The 18,442-nt window shown below is 43.2% G+C and overlaps 2 protein-coding genes across 5 annotated transcripts in view; one reads left to right on the top strand and one right to left on the bottom strand.

Moving 5' to 3' along the window:
• snx20 (sorting nexin 20) overlaps nt 1-18,442 on the bottom strand; it is a 98,639-nt gene that overhangs the window by 39,902 nt on the left and 40,295 nt on the right. The gene's annotated exons all lie outside the window — the stretch shown is intronic.
• nod2 (nucleotide-binding oligomerization domain containing 2) overlaps nt 10,800-18,442 on the top strand; it is a 53,362-nt gene continuing 45,719 nt past the window's right edge. For 2 of the 4 annotated variants that reach the window (XM_059992869.1, XM_059992868.1), the window contains exons 1-2: nt 10,820-10,897; nt 12,653-13,298. In XM_059992869.1, the coding sequence (XP_059848852.1) occupies nt 13,043-13,298 (256 nt within the window). In that variant the 5' untranslated portion in view covers nt 10,820-10,897; nt 12,653-13,042. Of the gene's footprint in view, nt 10,898-12,652; nt 13,299-18,442 lie in introns of all 4 variants that reach the window. The other 2 variants (XM_059992872.1, XM_059992871.1) reach the window with 2 other exon arrangements.

Raw genomic sequence — 18,442 nt, 5'->3', positions numbered from 1 at the left:
ATTTTACTTAAAAGTAACTTTCAACCCAACGTCTTTTTTTCGGAGTTCAAAATGTTTTTGTTGCATGCAGAAATGTAATTTCGTTTTCTCTGCAGGAGTTCATCAATTTCATAAATGCAACACATTATAGTTTGTTTATACATAGCATAAAGGCAAAAAAAAACGTTGTATGCAGTGTTATTTCATTTTAAATGTCAAACGGGTTTTGCGGCTCCCAGTGTTTTCTTTTCTGTGGGAAACGGGTCCAAGTGGCTCTTTCAGTGGTAAAGGTTGCTGACCCCTGGCCTAGGCTGACAACCCCCACCAGCCCAAACTAAATAAAAAGAATAGCTATACTTTGGGTAATAAGAATTATCAGGAACATTTGTGATACCAGGTTCATTAGACAACAAGGCATTAAATTTAAAGGTTAAAAGTATGTTTTCCATGATAAAAGTTGAAATATAGATGTCTCAATGGAATGGTGAATTTGTACATAAAATTAGTAAGATTATAATCAGAGAACTGCGTATGGTTCTAGGGTGAACTACTATACTTTTGTAAAGATAAATATATAGGAACATACTGAAGTAGAAGCAGAGGGAAACCATTCTGTCCACTGCCCCTATTCTGGCAGTTACTTCACCACTAATCTCATATTCTTGATTCCTTTTTATATCTAAAATTCTGTCAAGCTATGTATATATTATACTTACTAACAGGACATCCATAGCTTTCCTCGACAGAGAGTTCTAAATGCAATCCAGATGAAGATATTCCTTCAGACTTGAATGGCTGGTCTCTTATTCTGGCACTGCAGTCCTAGACAGCACTGTCAAATGAATCATCATTCCTGAATCTCTCCAATCAAACCACATAAGAATTTTGTATGGTTCAATAAAATTACCTCTCATTCTTCTACTGAGCATTGTAGAACGAGTGTTTCTCTTCACTACAAAAGTTCAGAATGGGCTGGGATTGAATATTGATTTTCTAAGTTAATATCCTTTCCCTTTATTGCATTTATTATTGGGAATGCCCCTCTGTTTTCCCATTTTGCCACTATCTTCTGAAATGCTGAAATATTTAATACTGAATCTGGTCACTTCACAAAGACATTTCAGTACTGACTATCAGATCATACCCATTTATTTCTACTTGTGCTATTAATTTGCCCATTTTCATATTGGAGTTTGTACGAGTACATGTATCTACAAAATGCAATGAAAAAGATTACTTCAAGCAGCATCACAACCACATAGCATCATAAAAGCAGCATTCACAAGGAAAACATAAATTAAACATGAACAATTTTACAAGAAAGAAATAAGTGCTGAAGGCATTCACATAAAAGCCTTCAATGTTGTCTTTTCCTAAGCATTTATCTCCAGTCTTTTTGTACACTCTGTGCCTCCTGACTCTCTCAAGTTATCATTGCTTAAGTCACCACCTTGCACTATTATTTTGTTCTTTCTCTTTAACCTTCTAAATTTCCCCTGACCAGACCTCTCCCAGTCTGAGTCCCAGTTTTTACCACATCTTTGGGCTAAACACTTGAAAAATTGAGAAATTTTCCATACAAGATTGGATATTGATGTTTAAAACTAGGAAGTGTCTTTTGTGATGCTCTTCATCCAGGCAAATAACAATGACAAAGTTCCACATCCTTTATTGAAAGTAGTCAACATTTGGCTGACAGCTTCCCATGTGCAAAAAAAAAAGTGAAAACAGCAATAAAAAAACAAGTTAAAAAATCAGAATATAAAACACAGAATTAAAGGAGAACAGGCATATTCCGTTCAGCTCAGTTCATTATCTACAGGCTGTCTCGATCAAGATCAAACAAAATTGCAACAAAAAAGGAGCAACTAAAACCAGCAACACGTCATAAAGTTCTACCTACAAACTTTATTGCTTCAACCTTGCCCAGGGCCCAGAAATACAGCACCATCCTCTGATAGCATCGGGGAAGAGAGACCATTCAAATGCTGGGGCTTTCCTTCAGGAGCTGTAAGCTAGGGTAAGATAGAGACCATCAAACGCAGAGACCTTCTTCTGGCAGCACCGAGCTAGTGGCTGGTAGACAGCACTGAACATCCACTCACCTTCGGTACTCGCCTCGATCATTTGACCCTTCTCCAGTGTCTACAATACCACCTATTTTAGTTGCACCCATTAATTGTGCCGTGTATATTCACATCTAAGTTGTTTTTATAAATAATGAACAACAGAGGTTCCAATACCAACCCTTGTGGCACACCACTAGTCATAGGCCTCCATTCCAAGAAACAACCATTAACCAGTATCTTTGCTTCCCAGTCTTCAGCCTATTACAAATCTTATTAGCTATCCCTCTCTGGATCCCATGTGATCCAACCTTCCATGGGACCACATCAGAGGCCTTGTTAAAGTCTATAAAGACAACATCCATTCCCCTCATCTATCCTCTTGGTTAACTCTTTCAAAATCTCTAAGGGATTGGCCTTTCCTGATTTCCCATGCACACAACCATGCTAGCACTAACTAGACCTCACCACTACAAATGTTCATAGATCCCGTCTTTCAGAATCCCCTTCAGTAACTTCCCACCACTGACGCCAGACTCACTGGCCTGTAATTCTCTGACTTGTCTTTGCAGGACTTCTAGAATAATGTTACATCATTAGCCATCCACCAGCTTTCCAGAACTTCACCTGTGGCTATAGATGAAGCAAGTATCTTTGCAAGCCCCTTCCTTATTTCTACCTACTTCCCACAAGGTCCATGGGTGCTCTAAGTCATGTGTTGGGAATTTATCCAACTCAGTTCACTTCAAGGCTGCCAATACCTCCTCCCTGGTCATTTGTATTGTGTCCAAGACATCATCACTCATTCCCCCATTTCATGTGCATCTATTATTTTCTCTGCAGTGAAAACTCACCTGAAATAGCCACAAAAAAAGAACTCCTGCAGCTCCAATCAGATATGGTCATGTAATCTACAAGGGGACAAATTCTCTGAAGGTACCAATGCAATTGAAAAATAAACTTTAAAGAAATGGAGATTCTTCCTATACAGTGTAAGAGCTACAGCACTCTTAAAGGCAAAAATTAAACATGAACAAGAATTTCTGTAGATGCTGGAAATCCAAACAAACACACACAAAATGCTGGAAGAACTCAGTAAGTCAAGCAGCATCAATAAAAATGAATAAACAAAAAACACTTTAGGCCAAAACCCTTCTTCAGGACTGAAAAGGAAGTGGGAAAATGACGGAATGAAAAGGTGGGGGTACGGGAAAGAGGATAGCTAGGAAGTGATGGGTGAAGCCAGGTGGGTAGAAGAGGTGGGCTGGAGTGGAGAGTAGACCGTGGGAGAAAGGGCAGGAGAAGGGGACCCATGGGGAGATGATAGGCAGGTAAGAAGAGGTAAGGGGACAGAATGAGGAATACAAGAGGAGAAGGGAAGGGAATTTTTTTTGCTGGAAGAAGAAATTGATATTCATGTCATCAGGTTGGAGGCTACCCAGATGGAATATAAGGTATTGCTCCTCCTTTGTGGCGCATGTGGACATGTCAGAAAGGGAACGGGAATTGGAATTAAAATGTCTGCCTGCCAGGAAGTTCTGCTCTTGGTTAAGGGAGCAGAGGTGATCAATGAAGCTGTCCCAACTGTGGCGGGTGTCACCAATGTAGAGGAGGTTGCATTGGAAGCAGCAGACAGAATAGATGACCCCAGCAGATTTGTAGGGAGTTTCCCCAAGGATTGCTGGATCTAGAAACATAGAAAACCTACAATACAGGCTCTTCGGCCCACAAGCTGTGCCGAATCTAAGCTGTACCATAGAATTATCTAGGCTTTACCCATAGCTCTCTAACTTTATAAGCTCCATGTACCTATCCAGGAGTCTCTTAAAAGACCCTTTTGTATCCGCCTCCACCGCTGCCGCCACAGCCCATTCCACGCACTCACCACTCTCTGCGTAAAAAACTTACCCCTGACATCTCCTCTGTACCTACTTCAATGCACCTTAAAACTATGCACTCTCATGTTAGCTTTTTCAGCCCTGGGGAAAAGCCTCTGACTATCCACACGATCAATGCCTCTCGTCATCTTATACACCTCTATCAGGTCATCTCTCATCCTCCGTCACTCCAAAGAGAAAAAAGCCAAGTTCACTCAACCTATTCTCATAAGGCATGCTCCCCAACCCAGGCAACATCCCTGTAAATCTCCTCTGCACCCTTTCTATGGTTTCCACGTCCTTTCTATAGTGAGGTGACCAGAATTGAACACAGTACTCCAAGTGAGGTCCGACTAGGGTCCTATATAGCTGCAACATTACTTCTCAGCTCTTAAAATCAATCCCACAATTGATGAAGGCCAATGCACCATATGCCTTCTTAACCACAGAGTCAACCTGCATAGCAGCTTTGAGTGTCCTATGGACTCAGACCCCAAGATCCCTCTGATCCTCCACACTGCCAAGAGTCTTACCATTAATGCTATATTCTACCATTATATTTGACCTACCAAAGTGAAACACCTCATACTTATCTGGGTTGAACTCTATCTGCCACTTCTCAGCCCAGTTTTGCATCCTATCAATGTCTCGTTGTAACCTCTGACAGCCCTCCACACTATCCACAACACTCCAACCTTTGTGTCATCAGCAAATTTACTAACCCATCCCTCCACTTCCTCATCCAGGTCATTTATAAAAATAACAAACAGTAGGGGGTCCCAGAAAAGATCCCTGAGATACACCATTGGTCACCGGCCTCCATGTAGAATATGACCTGTCTACAACCACTTTTTGCCTTCTGTGGGCAAGCCATTTCTGGATCCACAAAGCAATGTCCCCTTGGATCAATGCCTCCTTACTTTCTCAATAAGCCTTGCATGGGGTACCTTGTCAAATGCCTTGCTGAAATCTGTAGGAAGGACGGTTTTGGGCCCTGAACAAAGGTGAGGGAGGAGGTGAATGGGCAGGTGTAGCACTTTGGCCACTTGCAGTGATAAGTGCTGGGAGGGATTGTGTTGATAAGTGTTGGTAGGGATGAATGGAAAAGGGAATCATGGAGAGAGTGATTCCTGCGGAAAGTGAATTGGGGGACGGAGGAAGGGAGGACCCCTTTGGAGATGAAGGAAGTTGCAGAGAAATATGAGTGGAATGCGGAGGCTCATCGGGTAGTAGGCAAGCACAAGAGGAACTCTATCACCGTTAAGGCAGCAGGAAGATGGAGTGAGCGTGGATGTTTGAGAAATGGAGCAGATGTGGGTGAAGGCAGCTTCAGTGGTGGAGGAAGGGAAACCCCATTATTTGAAAAGGGTGAACATCTCTGATGATCTGGATAGGACAGCTACACCCTGGGAACAGATGCGGTGGAGATGAAGGAACTGAGAAAAGGGAATAGCGTTTTTTTAGAAGATAGGGTGAGTAAGGTAAAATCGAGGTAACGGTGGGAGTCAGTAAATGTATAAAAGATGTTGGTTGACAGTTTGTCTCCAGAGATGAAGACTGGTGTAGGCAGAGTTGGTGAAATTGACAAGCTCCCAGGTGAATTTAAGGACAGGGTGGAATTTGGAGGCAAAGTTGGTGAAATTGATAAGCTCAGCCTGGATGTATGATGCAGACCAATGCAGTTGTCATGTAGCGGAGGAAGATCAAGTGAAGTTAAGGGCAGGGTGGAAGTTGGAGACGAAGTTGATTAAGTTGACAAGCTCCCAAGTGAATTTAAGGGCAGAGTAGAAGTTGACATGAATGGAATTAAACATATATGATCCTGTTTTCGAATACCTTCTGCTGCTAACTGGCATAAATGAACACAAAGAAAAATCAAAACACTGCATATGCTGGGCTTTGAAATAAAAAAAAAGGAAATTCTGGAGCACAGGAAGTCAGTCGGCATCGGCAGTAATTTTGGGCACGGTGCTTTCCCCCAGATATGTAGGGAAGTCTTATCTCTGCACAGTTGCTGATTGAGCCAAAGCTATCTAGCCAGTACTCCCCATGGAGAAGCACACAGCCCCATAAGTAGGGAGGCCAGACGTCCAGCTTTAGGCCAGACAGTCCAGCTTTTCAACACTCTGTCCTCCGTCCAGTGCCAGCTTGAGCCAGATGTTAATTTTTCTTTCTTTTTCGGATCTGACTAAAAATCTTATATAAATTACCTCAGATATATGCTTAAAACAGTGGGAACTGAAAGCTATAACAACCATTATCGTATTTTTGTTATATGTAGTTGTCGCTGTCAACACTGCTGATGACGCAGTGTACGAGACACGTCCGTGCATCCGAGAAGGTCAGTCTGCCCAAGGCCGCCACCGCTGTGGAGAGTGGTTGACTTTTTTGTTCTTGTTACAAGCACCTAAAGAAATGCCAAAATGAAAGAATATATTTAACCATGAATGAGCCAAAGAATTTGGATTTATTGCTAAAAGCAGAGAAGGTGACTTTCATGTTTTTTGTACACAATGCTGTTGTGATGTGGAGATTGGTAGCAACTTGGGGAAAAAGTGCAGTTGAACGACACGCTACCACAGATAAACATAAAGTTAACACTCGTACTGCTGGTACATCATTGTTGTTATTATTTTTCTCTCCAGCTCGATCAACTCAAGATGACAAAATCTTGGCTGCAGAACTATGTAAAGTGTATCATGCTGTGAAGCATCATCGGTCATACAGAAGTGTTGATAGTGGAGCAAAAGTTAACAAAGAAATATACAGTGACTCATTGATAGTGAAAGGTGTAACATGTAGGAAAACCAACTCTGTGTGAAAATATTCTAGCACCGTATTCTGTACAAAAGCGCATGGAGTTATATCAAAGAACATGGCTTGCCCTTTTCAGTAGCAACAGATGCTTCAAACAAAAGTGCAACAAAGTGTTCCCAATACTTCTGAGATACTTTCATTTTGAGAAGGGAGTGCAACATATGTTACTTGACTTTTACAATGATAACAATGAATCATCTGAAGACATAACAAATCAGCTGCTGGTTAAACTAGAGTTGTCAGGTCTGGATCTGAATAAAATGTCTCCATGCACTGCTGACGATGCAAGTGTAAACTACGGAAAACACAACAGCATTTATCAAAAACTGAAAATGGCTCAAAAGAACATTATTGCTGCAAATTGTCTGGCCCAGATTTTGTACAATGCAACAAGATTTGCTACAGGAAAACTGGAAATTGATGTTGAAAATATTGTGCTCAAAGTGTACAATGGTTTCAGCATCTCAGCTAAAAGAACAGTACAGTATTCGTGGATGTTGATAATTGTAATCTGTTACAGCATGTTGTGACGGAGATGGCTCTCTCTTTTGCCATCTATTGACCAAATACTTAAGTGTTGGGAAGTCCTAAAAAGTTATTTTCAGAGTCTAGGTGAGGAGGAGTGCCCCAAGTTACCGTGGAAGTGCTTTGGAGATGAAGGAAATGACTGTGAATCGGCAGAGATCTATTTATTCTTCCTTAGTCACACTTTTAAATTGTTCTCAGACATTATTTAAGCACTAGAAGCCAAGTCATTCAGCATAATTTCAGTATTTAAGCTAAAGCAAACTTGAGAGAAGAGTAACTATGTAAAGATGTAACTATGAAAATGGACAAGGGAGAGCCGGTGGATGCAGTGTACCTGGACTTCAGAAAGCTTTTGATAAAGTCCCACATAGGAGATTAGTGGGCAAAATTAGGGCACATGGTATTGGGGGCAGAGTACTGACATGGATTGAAAATTGGCTGGCTGACAGGAAACAAAGAGTAGCGATTAACGGGTTCCTTTCGGAATGGCAGGCAGTGACCAGTGAGGTACCACAAGGTTTGGTGCTGGGACTGCAGCTGTTTACAATATACATTAATGATTTAGGTGAAGGGTCAGGTTGGATGGATGGACAGGTTGGGTGAGTGGGCAAATGTATGGCAGATGCAGTTTAAAGTGGATAAATGTGAGGTTATCTACTTTGGTGGCAAGAACAGGAAGGCAGATTACTATCTAAATGGAGTCAAGTTAGGAAAAGGGGAAGTACAACGAGATTTGGGTGTTCTTGTACATCAGTCAATGAAAGCAAGCATGCAGGTACAGCAGGCAGTGAAGAAAGCTAATGGCATGCTGGCTTTTATAACAAGGGGAATTGAGTATAGGAGTAAAGAGGTCCTTCTGATGCTGTACACGGACCTGGTGAGACCCCACCTGGAGTATTGTGTGCAGTTTTGGTCTCCAAATTTGAGGAAGGACATTCTTGCTATAAAGGGAGTGCAGCGTAGGTTCACAAAGTTAATTCCCGGAATGGTGGGACTGTCATATGTTAAAAGATTGGAGCGACTGGGCTTGTATACACTGGAATTTAGAAGGATGAGAGGGGATCTGATTGAAACATATAAGATTATTAAGGGATTGGACACGCTGGAGGCAGGAAGTATGTTCCTGCTGATGGGTGAGTCCAGAACTAGAGGCCACAGTTTAAGAATAAGGGGTAGGCCATTTAGAACAGAGATGCGGAAAAACTTTTTCACCCAGAGAGTGGTGGATATGTGGAATGCTCTGCCCCAGAAGGCAGTGGAGGCCAAGTCTCTGGATGCATTCAAGAAAGAGTTAGATAGAGCTCTTATAGACAGCGGGGTCAAGGAATATGGGGAGAGGGCAGGAACGGGGTACTGATTGTGTATGATCAGCCACAGTGAATGGTGGTGCTGGCTAGTAGGGCTGAATGGCCTACTCCTGCACCTACTGTCTATTGTCTATTATAAAGGACTGTTCTTTTGGCTTTGCAGTGAACACCAAACTTAGCCAGCCTACTCCTGATGTGTCTAAGAAACGTGAAGCAGACTTTGTTGTTTTCCATGAAAGAGTCATAAAGTACTTAAGTGACAGGTATGACTTCTCTGAAAACAGCTTTCATAACAAAGTGTCAAAATTGAGCCTAACAAGTGCCATACCTTTTGGAGAATTCTGTGATGCAGTCAAGGCTTGTAACCTTTAAGATATTGATATGGATGAATTATATGAAGAGTTTGGGACTGTGGAGGCAATTATCAATACTCCTGAGATGGTAGATAGCTATAGTGAAGAATGTTATCTCAAGCTGTTCAGCAAATCCGAGGTCTCTTTTACAAACCTGAAGAAGGTGAGTGCTTATATCCTCTCTATTCCATGCAGCGATGCTCACACAGAACGAGTTTTTTCAATGACGACCTCAGCTTGGAGAAACGAGAGAAACCGTCTGCAAGTGGACTCAGTCAAAGCAGAGCTCCAAATATGTAACAACTTCTCAGAAGAGTGCCCAGCCATGTACAAAAAAACTCCTGGCCAACAGAAAACTCCCAGAGCTGGCAAGGAAAGGGCAAAAATACCAAAAATAGACATCCATACCTGGCAGTCCATGGAAGGCCTAAGTAGGCTACTTCCTTTAGTTTGTGAAGTTAATTTGGTTGGTATATCTGCTTCAGAGGGAGTAAAAATGAACATTCATTTCTTTCAGAAACACGAGGAAATCTGCAGATGCTGGAAATTCAAACAACAACACACACAAACTGCTGGTGGAACACAGCAGGCCAGGCAGCATCTATAGGGAGAAGTACAGTCGACGTTTCGGGCCGAGACCCTTCGTCAGGACTGACCGAAAGGAAGGATAGTAAGAGATTTGAAAGTAGTGGGGGGAGGGGGAAATGCGAAATGATAGGAGAAGACCAGAGGGGATGGGGTGAAGCTAAGAGCTGGAGAGGTGATTGGCGAAAGTGATACAGAGCTGGAGAAGGGAAAGGATCATGGGACGGGAGGCCTCGGGAGAAAGAAAGGAGGGGCGGGGAGCACCAGAGGGAGATGGCGAACCGGCAAACAACTAAATATGTCAGGAATGGGGTAAGAAGGGGAGGAGGGGCATTAACGGAAGTTGGAGAAGTCAATGTTCATGTCGTCAGGTTGGAGGCTACCCAGCTGGTATATAAGGTGTTGTTCCTCCAACCTGAGTTTGGATTCATTTTGACAATAGAGGAGGCCATAGATAGACATATCTTTCAGTTCTTTATTTATACTGTATGAATGCATGTATGTAATGTTCAGAATGATGAGGGGGGATCTTATTGAAACGTATAAAATTCTAAAGGGATTGGACAGGCTAGATGCAGGAAGATTGTTTCCGATGTTGGGGAAGTCCAGAACGAGTTTAAGGATAAAGGGGAAGCCTTTTAGGACCGAGATGAGGAAAAACTTCTTCACACATAGAGTGGTGAATATGTGGAATTCTCTGCCACAGGAAACAGTTGAGGCCGGTTCATTGGCTATATATATAAGCGGAAGTTAGATATGGCCCTTGTGGCTAAAGGGATCAGGGGGTATGGAGAGAAAGCAGGTACAGGGTTTTGAGTTGGATGATCAGCCATGATCATACTGAATGGCTGTGCAGGCTCGAAGGGCCGAATGGCCTGCTCCTGCACCTATTTTCTATGTTTCTATGAATCATTGAATAGGAAAAAGGACTGGCAGAAAATCACTGATTTATATAGGCAAAAAAAAGTATCATGTTAGAATTCTTGTTTAATAAAATAAATGGAAGTGATCATGTTTGCATTTGTTGTTTTTGCAATACGGTTTAAAATTTTTTTTTTGAAACGCAATGTGTATATATCCTTTTTGGAAATTTGGAGATGGCCACCCTATCAGCAAGTCTGACACAGACAGATAAATTCCCCAATGACCTAAGTGCTGGCTGGTGAGCCAGGATAAACCCATGTCCGGCGGCTGTGAGAGGAGAACGCGTGCTGTACCAGAGCTGGCCACAGCCCGTCGATTCCTCCGCTAAACATTCAAGCTTCCGCTGCGGGGCGTTGCCGCCAGATCAATGGGACTGGGGTTGTCGAAACTAACCGTCAGAATGGGGAAGTTTGAGCCTGCTGTTTAAGGACAACACCTAAAAGTGCGTATGTCGCATTAAGGTAAGTTCCCAAATTTATCTTTTACTGAAGAATGGTGCATCGGTGACATGCTGCAGGCATAATATTTAAAAAGAGTTCCGAGCAGCTGCCATCGTTTTTCTTGCTGTAAACTTCCTATTCAGAAGTCTCGTGCAATAACTAACCTATGACCTCTACTTGCTGAGCCACACTGGTTCCTTGTTGACAATGTTTAACTTTCTTTACTAATCGCTCAGTCTTTATCATCACTGAATCTGTAATTTTCTCGTGCCCTATTATAATCTTCTGATATAGCAATACACTTCTGAACGCAATGAAAGACTATAAGCGTGCAGTTTTTATGGGGGGGGGGGCTGCATTTTCATTCTTTGTGTTATTAGGTAATTGTGTGCTGTGTTTGTGTGTCTTTAATGGATGGGTGGACTGGAATCTGACCCTACTAGCCCCATTCTGGACACATTCTTGATTCACTCAGCTGATCAGGAAGTGTTTGTGGGAAGAGAAGTAGTTAATTTTTCAAGTCAAAAACCCTGCACTAACAGTGGGAAAGTGGAAAAGCAAGTTACTCAGTCTTAAATTGTAGGGATAGGCAATATTATATTGATATTGTTTCCTGCACTCATAGAAGTTGAAAATATTTTTACTGGCTGATTTCAATACTTGTAGGTTTTAATCATGATCCCAACTATCTCCATCTTTGCCCTCCCTGGTTCCATTTGCCTTTTATTTTCTCTCCTCCTTTGTCACCTATTACTCTACCCCTTTAAATTTCCCAGTTCACAGTTCCTCCTTCACCATCAGATCATTCAAATCCCATCTTTCCACCTGGGTCCTCATAGAGCCCATCCTTTTCCCTTAACCATCAATTTCCTTCTGCTGTGGTTGATTTCCCCCATTTTCACCTGTTCTACTCCCAGACAACGCAAGAGTGGAGACCCTGTGGTTCACAACTTGTGCCCCACCTGCCTCCTCATTCATTGAAACATCCTTCACACATTCCATCTTTCATCAAGATTGCATCATCAAATGCTCCTTCTCTCCCTCTTTCATCAATGTAAGGCGGGGGCTCACACCCTTTTTTAATGCCCTGGACCAATAGCATTAAGAAAGGGGTCTTTGGACCTGCTTCTAAGGGCCTTTATCCTGAAAAGGCAACTACCTTTCTCTTTCCACAGATGCTACCTGGCCTGCTGTTGTCACCATTTTCTGTGTATATTTCAGATTTCCACTACCTGCAGTCCTTTGGTTATCAGTGGGCATATTAATTTCTTCACCTTCATATACCTGAGTTAACTTGCTCCACCATATACAGCCACCACTAAAGGTCTGAGCTGTGCAATTCCATCCTAAAATCTCCTTTTCTTTCTTTATTATACTCCTTAAAGTGTGTTGCTCCAGTGAAGCCTACGGCCTTCTGCCCTATTATCTCCTTAACATTACTCAGTACCAACTTTCATTTCATTAATTGCACTCCTGAGAATCATTTTGGGAAGTTTTGTCAGTGTGGAAGTTGCTTCACTTGTTTGAGTAACTATCCACATGATGAAATTACTGAAGTTTGTGATTAGCCAATGGCTCTGGAAATTCCTGTCTCATCACTTGTCACACACTTATCAAAGCTCCCAGCTTCCTGGTTATACATCAGTGAACTTATTAAAGAAAATAATTCATTAATCTTAGTGAACATAGATGTTCGGGCAGGTGGGGCTCATTAGCCTGGGAAGGCAGTGCACCTAGAAGAAGGAGAACTGATTTTAAACCTCCACTGCCTTGCAGCTACGCTCACTCATGGAAAAGCTTTGGAAGTAAAACCTGAGGAAGAAATCTGGAGTCAGATTCCCTAAGGCAGCCTGATGTTGATTAAGCATCGTGCTAGCAGCTCCTGCAGTTCAGCTGTCATCAAAACATTAGGCCTGCCATCTCTTTTGACGTCAGCATCTGGACAGAGAGGGGGATCGTGAAGCTCAGGCAACTCGTGGTCTTCGTACATCTCCTGCACAGGATTTGGTGACACCAATCTCCACAACCGACTCAAGACCTGGGGCGATGGGCAAGTGCTGATGGTGGCAGGCACGAGGTGGTGCTAGGAGCCTCCAGGCCCAGACCTACACTCAAAGCCAAGACAGGATGGTCACTCTCTTCTCATGAGGCAAGGGCACCTTGGCAATGGGGCAGCCCTCTTCAAGGACTGCACTGCTTCCCCGTCACAGGAAAGCGTCTGGAAGAGGTGACCTAAAGAATGCTTACCTCACTTATCTTGTCAGCATACCACAGCTAACTGGACATCTATTTTGCGCTCGAACTACTGTACCTCAAAAACCACAAAAGAGAGAAGAACCACCAGAAAGCCAAGCAAACTCTGTGTTGGAACCTGGAACATCAGGACCCTCATGGGCCACAAGACCAGCAACAGACCAGAGAGGTGAATTACATTTGTAGGATATGTGCTTCAGAAGTACCATGTCGACATTGCAGCACTCAGTGAGACACTCCTAATTGAGACTGATGTTTATTCCCCCCTTGTCCAATCCCTTCCCACCTATGTTAGTGACACTTCTCACACTTGGAATTTTTTCAATGATATTAAGTTCCCTGGCCCCCCCCCCCCCGCCTTATTTTCACCATGGACATCCAGATCCTATTTACCTCCGTCCCCCACCAGGAATGTCTCAAAGCCCTCTGCTTCTTTTTGGATTCCCGACCTAACCAATTCCCCTCTACCACCACTCTCCTCCGTCTAGTGGAATTAGTCCTTACTCTCAATAATTTCTCCTTTGGCTCCTCCCACTTCCTCCAAACCAAAGGTGTAGCCATGGGCACTCATATGGGTCGCAGCTATGCCTGCCTTTTTGTTGGCTTGGTGAAACAGTCCATGTTCTAAGCCTATACAGGTATCCGTCCCCCACTTCTCCTTTGCTACATCAACGACTGCATTGGTGCTGCCTCCTGCACGCATGCTGAGCTCGTTGACTTCATTAACTTTGCCTCCAACTTTCACCCTGCCCTCAAATTTACCTGGTCCATTTCCGACACCTCCCTCCCCTTTCTTGATCTTTCTGTCTCCATCTCTGGAGATGGCTTATCTACTGATATCTACTAAAAGCCTACTGACTCTCACAGCTACCTGGACTATTCCTCTTCCCACCCTGTCTCTTACAAAAATGCCATCCCCTTCTTGCAATTCCTCTGTTTCCGCCGCATCTACTGTCAGGATGAGGCTTTTCATTCCAGGACGAAGGAGATGTCTTCCTTTTTTAAAGAAATGGGCTTCCCTTCCTACACCATCAACTCTGCTCTCAAACCCATCTCTCCCATTTCACGCTCATCTGCTCTCACCCCATCCTCCCGCCACCCCACTCGGGATAGGGTTCCCCTTGACCTCACCTACCACCCCACCAGTCACTGGGTCCAACATATAATTCTCCGTAACTTCTGCCACCACCATCGGGATCACACTACCAAGTGCATCTTTCCCTCCCCCATTCTTTCTGCTTTCCGCAGGGATTGCTCCCTACGCAACTCCCTTGTCCATTCGTCCCCCCACCCCATCCCTTTCCACCGATCTCCCTCCTGGCACTTATCCTTGTAAAGGAAACAAGTGCTACACATGCCTTTATACTTCCTCCCTCACCACCATTCAGGGCCCCAGACAGTCCTTCCAGGTGAGGCAACACTTCACCTGTGAGTCTGATGGTGTGGTATACTGCGTCCGGTGCTCCCAGTGTGGCCTTTTATATATTGGTGAGACCCGACGCAGACTGGGAGACCGTTTCGCTGAACACCTATGCTTGGTCTGCCAGAGAAAGCAGGATCTCGCAGCGACCACACATTTTAATTCCACGTCCCATTCCCATTCTGATATGTCTATCTATGGCCTCCTCTACTGTCAAGGTGAAGCCACACTCAGGTTGGAGGAACAACACCTTGTATTCCATCTGGGCAGTCTCCAACCTGATGGCAAGAACATTGATCTCGCTAACTTCAGTTAATGCCCCTCCTGTCTTTCTTACCCCATCCCTTATTTATTTATTTGTTTATTTATTCATTCATTCATTCATTTGTTCCCTCTTTCTTCCTTTATCTCTCCCTTTTTTTCCCCTCTCGCTGTCCCTCTCTCAATCACTCCTTGCCTGTTCTCCATCTCCCTCTGGTTCTCCCCTCCCCCTTTCTTTCTCCCTAGGCCTCCGTTCCATGATCCTTTCCCTTCTCTAGCTCAGTATCCCTTTTGCCAATCACCTGTCTAGCTCTTAACTTCACCCCACCCCCTCCGGTCTTCTCCTATCATTTTGCATTTTCCCCTCCCCCTCCTACTTCCAAATCTCTTACTATCTTTACTTTCAGTTAGTCCTGAAGAAGGGTCTCGGCCCGAAACGTCAACTGTACTTCTTCCTATAGATGCTGCCTGGCCTGCTGTGTTCCCCCAGCATTTTGTGTGTGCTGCTTGAATTTCCAGCATCTGCAGATTTCCTTGTGTTTGCATTTTTAAAATCACAGAACATGTTTCTCTGGAGTGGCAAGAGAAAGGATGAGGCTAGAGAAGCTGGAGTTGGCCTCAATCGTCAGGAACCTGGAGTCCCTCCTCAGAGGCTCAGTGCTTAACACCATCATTCCTATAGTTCTGATCAGAAAGCTTCAGAACCTGGGTCTCTGTATCTCCCTCTGCAACCAGACCATCAGCTTCCTAACCGGAAGACCACAGTCAGTGCAGATTGGGAATAACATCTCCACCTCGCTGACAATTAACACTAGCACTAGCATAGTTATGAGAGGGCGTACAGGGGTGAAATATACCAGCTCATTGGGTGATGTCGCAGCAACAACCTTGCACTCAGTGTCAGTAAGACCAAAGAACTGATAATGGATTTCAGAAAGGGTAAGACAAGGGAACACACACCAGTCCTCACAGAAAGGGCCAGAAGTGGAGAGAGTGAGCAATTTCATGTTCCTGGGTGTCATTATCTCTGAGGGCCTAACCTGGTCCCAACATATCGAAGCAACTATATCAAAGGCGAAACAGCGGCTATATTTGATTCGGAGTTTGAGGAGATTTATTACGTCACCAAAGACTCTCTCAAATTTCTATAGATGTACCATGGAGAGCAATCTGGCTGGCTGCTTCACTGTCTGAGAAGAGCTGGGGGGGGGGGGGGGCGACTGCACAGGATCGAAGTAAGCTGCAAGCAATTGTAAAATTAATCAACTCCACCATGAGCACTAGCCTCTGTAGTATCCAGGTTTTCTTTAAGGAACGGTGCCTCAAAAAGGCGCTATCCATCGGTAAAGACCCCCACCATCTAGGATATGCCCTCTTCTCATTACTACAATCAGGAAGGAGGTACAAAAGCCTGAGGGTACACACTCAACGGTTCAGGAACAGCTTCTTCCCTGCTGCTATCTGATTTCTGAATGGACATAAACCCATTAACACTGCCTCACTACTTTTTATTGTATTTGCTATTTTTTGCTCTACTTATTTAATTCTTTTCTCTCTCTGTTATCATGTATTGCATTCTTCTGCTGCCGCAAACTTAACAGATTTCATGACGCATGTTGGTGGCAGTGATTCTGATTTGGAATATGAGGTGTTGCTCCTCTAATCAGAGTTTGGCCTCATCATGGCAGTAGAGGAGACCATGTGCAGACATGACAGAATGTGATTGGGAAGTTGAATTGAAATGGGTAGTCACTGGGCGATCCTGGCTCTTGTGACGGACAGAGCTCTTTCCTTTGTTATTGCTGACGTTAAAATCCCTATATTCCCTGTCTATTATCACTGTGGGAGTATCTGCATGATTCAGTTTTACTATTTCAGTAGGAGGCTCTCTACTACCTTATTTTGAGCTGTTCAGAAGGGTATATCTTGTTTGACTTTCTAGCAAGACCCAGGATCAGATCACAGTTCTTTCCGCTGTTGAATTTGGATGTGTTCAGCGATTGTAATTGCTCTGATAACTTGAGACTCGACTGTCATGGTAATTCAAACTGGCTACTTTTGGAGGTCACTAAGGAGGAACTACAATCATGTCCATTGTGTCCTGTTATTGATATTTTAGCAGGTGTTATCAGGAACTCTATATAAGCATCAATGAGGAAAATAGATCATCATTAACACTGGCCCCCAAAGAAAATGCTAAATCAATTTGAAGCTAAGAAGTTGCTTTAATTGTACATTTACACTGAAGGATAGTTTAAATTGCATATTTGATTAGTGTAGGAGGATCAGTAGACACTAGAATACTACAGCACAGTACAGGTCCTTCAGCACACGATGTTGTGCCGACCCATATATTCCTTTAAAAAAGGTACTAAACCCACACCACCCCGTAACCCTTTATTTTTCTTTCATCAGTGTGCCTGTCCAAGAGGCTCATAAATACCCCGAATGTTTTAGTTCCCACCACCATCCCTGGCAAGTCATTCCAGGCAACCACAACCCTCTGTGTTTTTTTTTAATTACCCCTGATGTCTCCCCTAAATTTCCCTCCCTTAACTTTGTACTTTTAACTTTGTAACTTTTGCCCTCTGGTGTTTGCTATTTGTGCCCTGGGAAACAGGTACTGGCTATTCACCCTATCTATGCCTCTCATAATCTGGTAGATCTCTGTCAAGTCCCTATCAAATTGATTTATATTGATTCTTATGGTATATTATTGCTAATTCTTAAATTAAGGTAATTAACTACAAAGTCTTTGCTTTTTAATTGCATAGTGCTTGCAGCCAACCAGATAAGTGGGTATTGCTGAAAAACACATTAATAACCATCGCTAAATTCCTGTTTTGTTTCTCCCTTGTCTTTCTGGTTGTAACTGCAACCATTGGAATAGCTGATCAAGGCAGTCTGGGTCCTAGACCCATGTAGTGGCAGCGGCAGTGGCCCAAGTTTGCCAAACGGATGTAGGCTGTGGTATGTTTAATTGATTTGAGGAAAAGTGTTATTGATAAGAGCATTGGTCATGATTGTACAATAGCAGTACATTTTAGCTACATACATGTTTACAATCAATCAAGTTTATAATCAGGGTATGTCCTACCCTGTATAAATTGAACAATTGTCAGTGTACTCTGTCTATATCAACCTCGACTACAAAGAGTTAATTCTCCTGACTGCCATATTTCCCCTTTCAATTCCACAAGCCAACTTAGATCTTGCATAGAGTATAAGGAACATGGGGAATGAGTCATTTAAACTCTTGAGAGTACTGCACAAATCCAACAAAAATCAAGGCTAGTCCATACTTGGTTTTAGCTCCACTCTGCTGACTACTCCTCATAATCCAAAAACACATTGGTCTGGCTTTCGATAATACTCAGTAACTCAGTCCCCACAAAAACCCTGGTTTGAGAATTTTGAGGTTCACACCCCTTTGAGGAAAGATTGCTCTCACCTCCATTTTAAGTGGCTATTGTAGAGTTATTCATGGAGAGAAGCATTCTCTCAGCTTCCACCCTTGAAACATTCGCTGAATCATTCAACTTACAATAAGATCACCTTTTCATTTTTCTGAATTTCAGTCTTTCTCCTATGATGACTTTGCAGGAATTAATCTAGAAAACCTTCACTAAACT

The sequence above is a fragment of the Hypanus sabinus genome, chromosome 17 (assembly GCF_030144855.1).
Source record: "Hypanus sabinus isolate sHypSab1 chromosome 17, sHypSab1.hap1, whole genome shotgun sequence".
Taxonomy (NCBI): Eukaryota; Metazoa; Chordata; class Chondrichthyes; order Myliobatiformes; family Dasyatidae; genus Hypanus; species Hypanus sabinus.
Note: the sequence above shows the minus strand (reverse complement) of the source record. Positions and strands in the feature narration are given on the sequence as shown.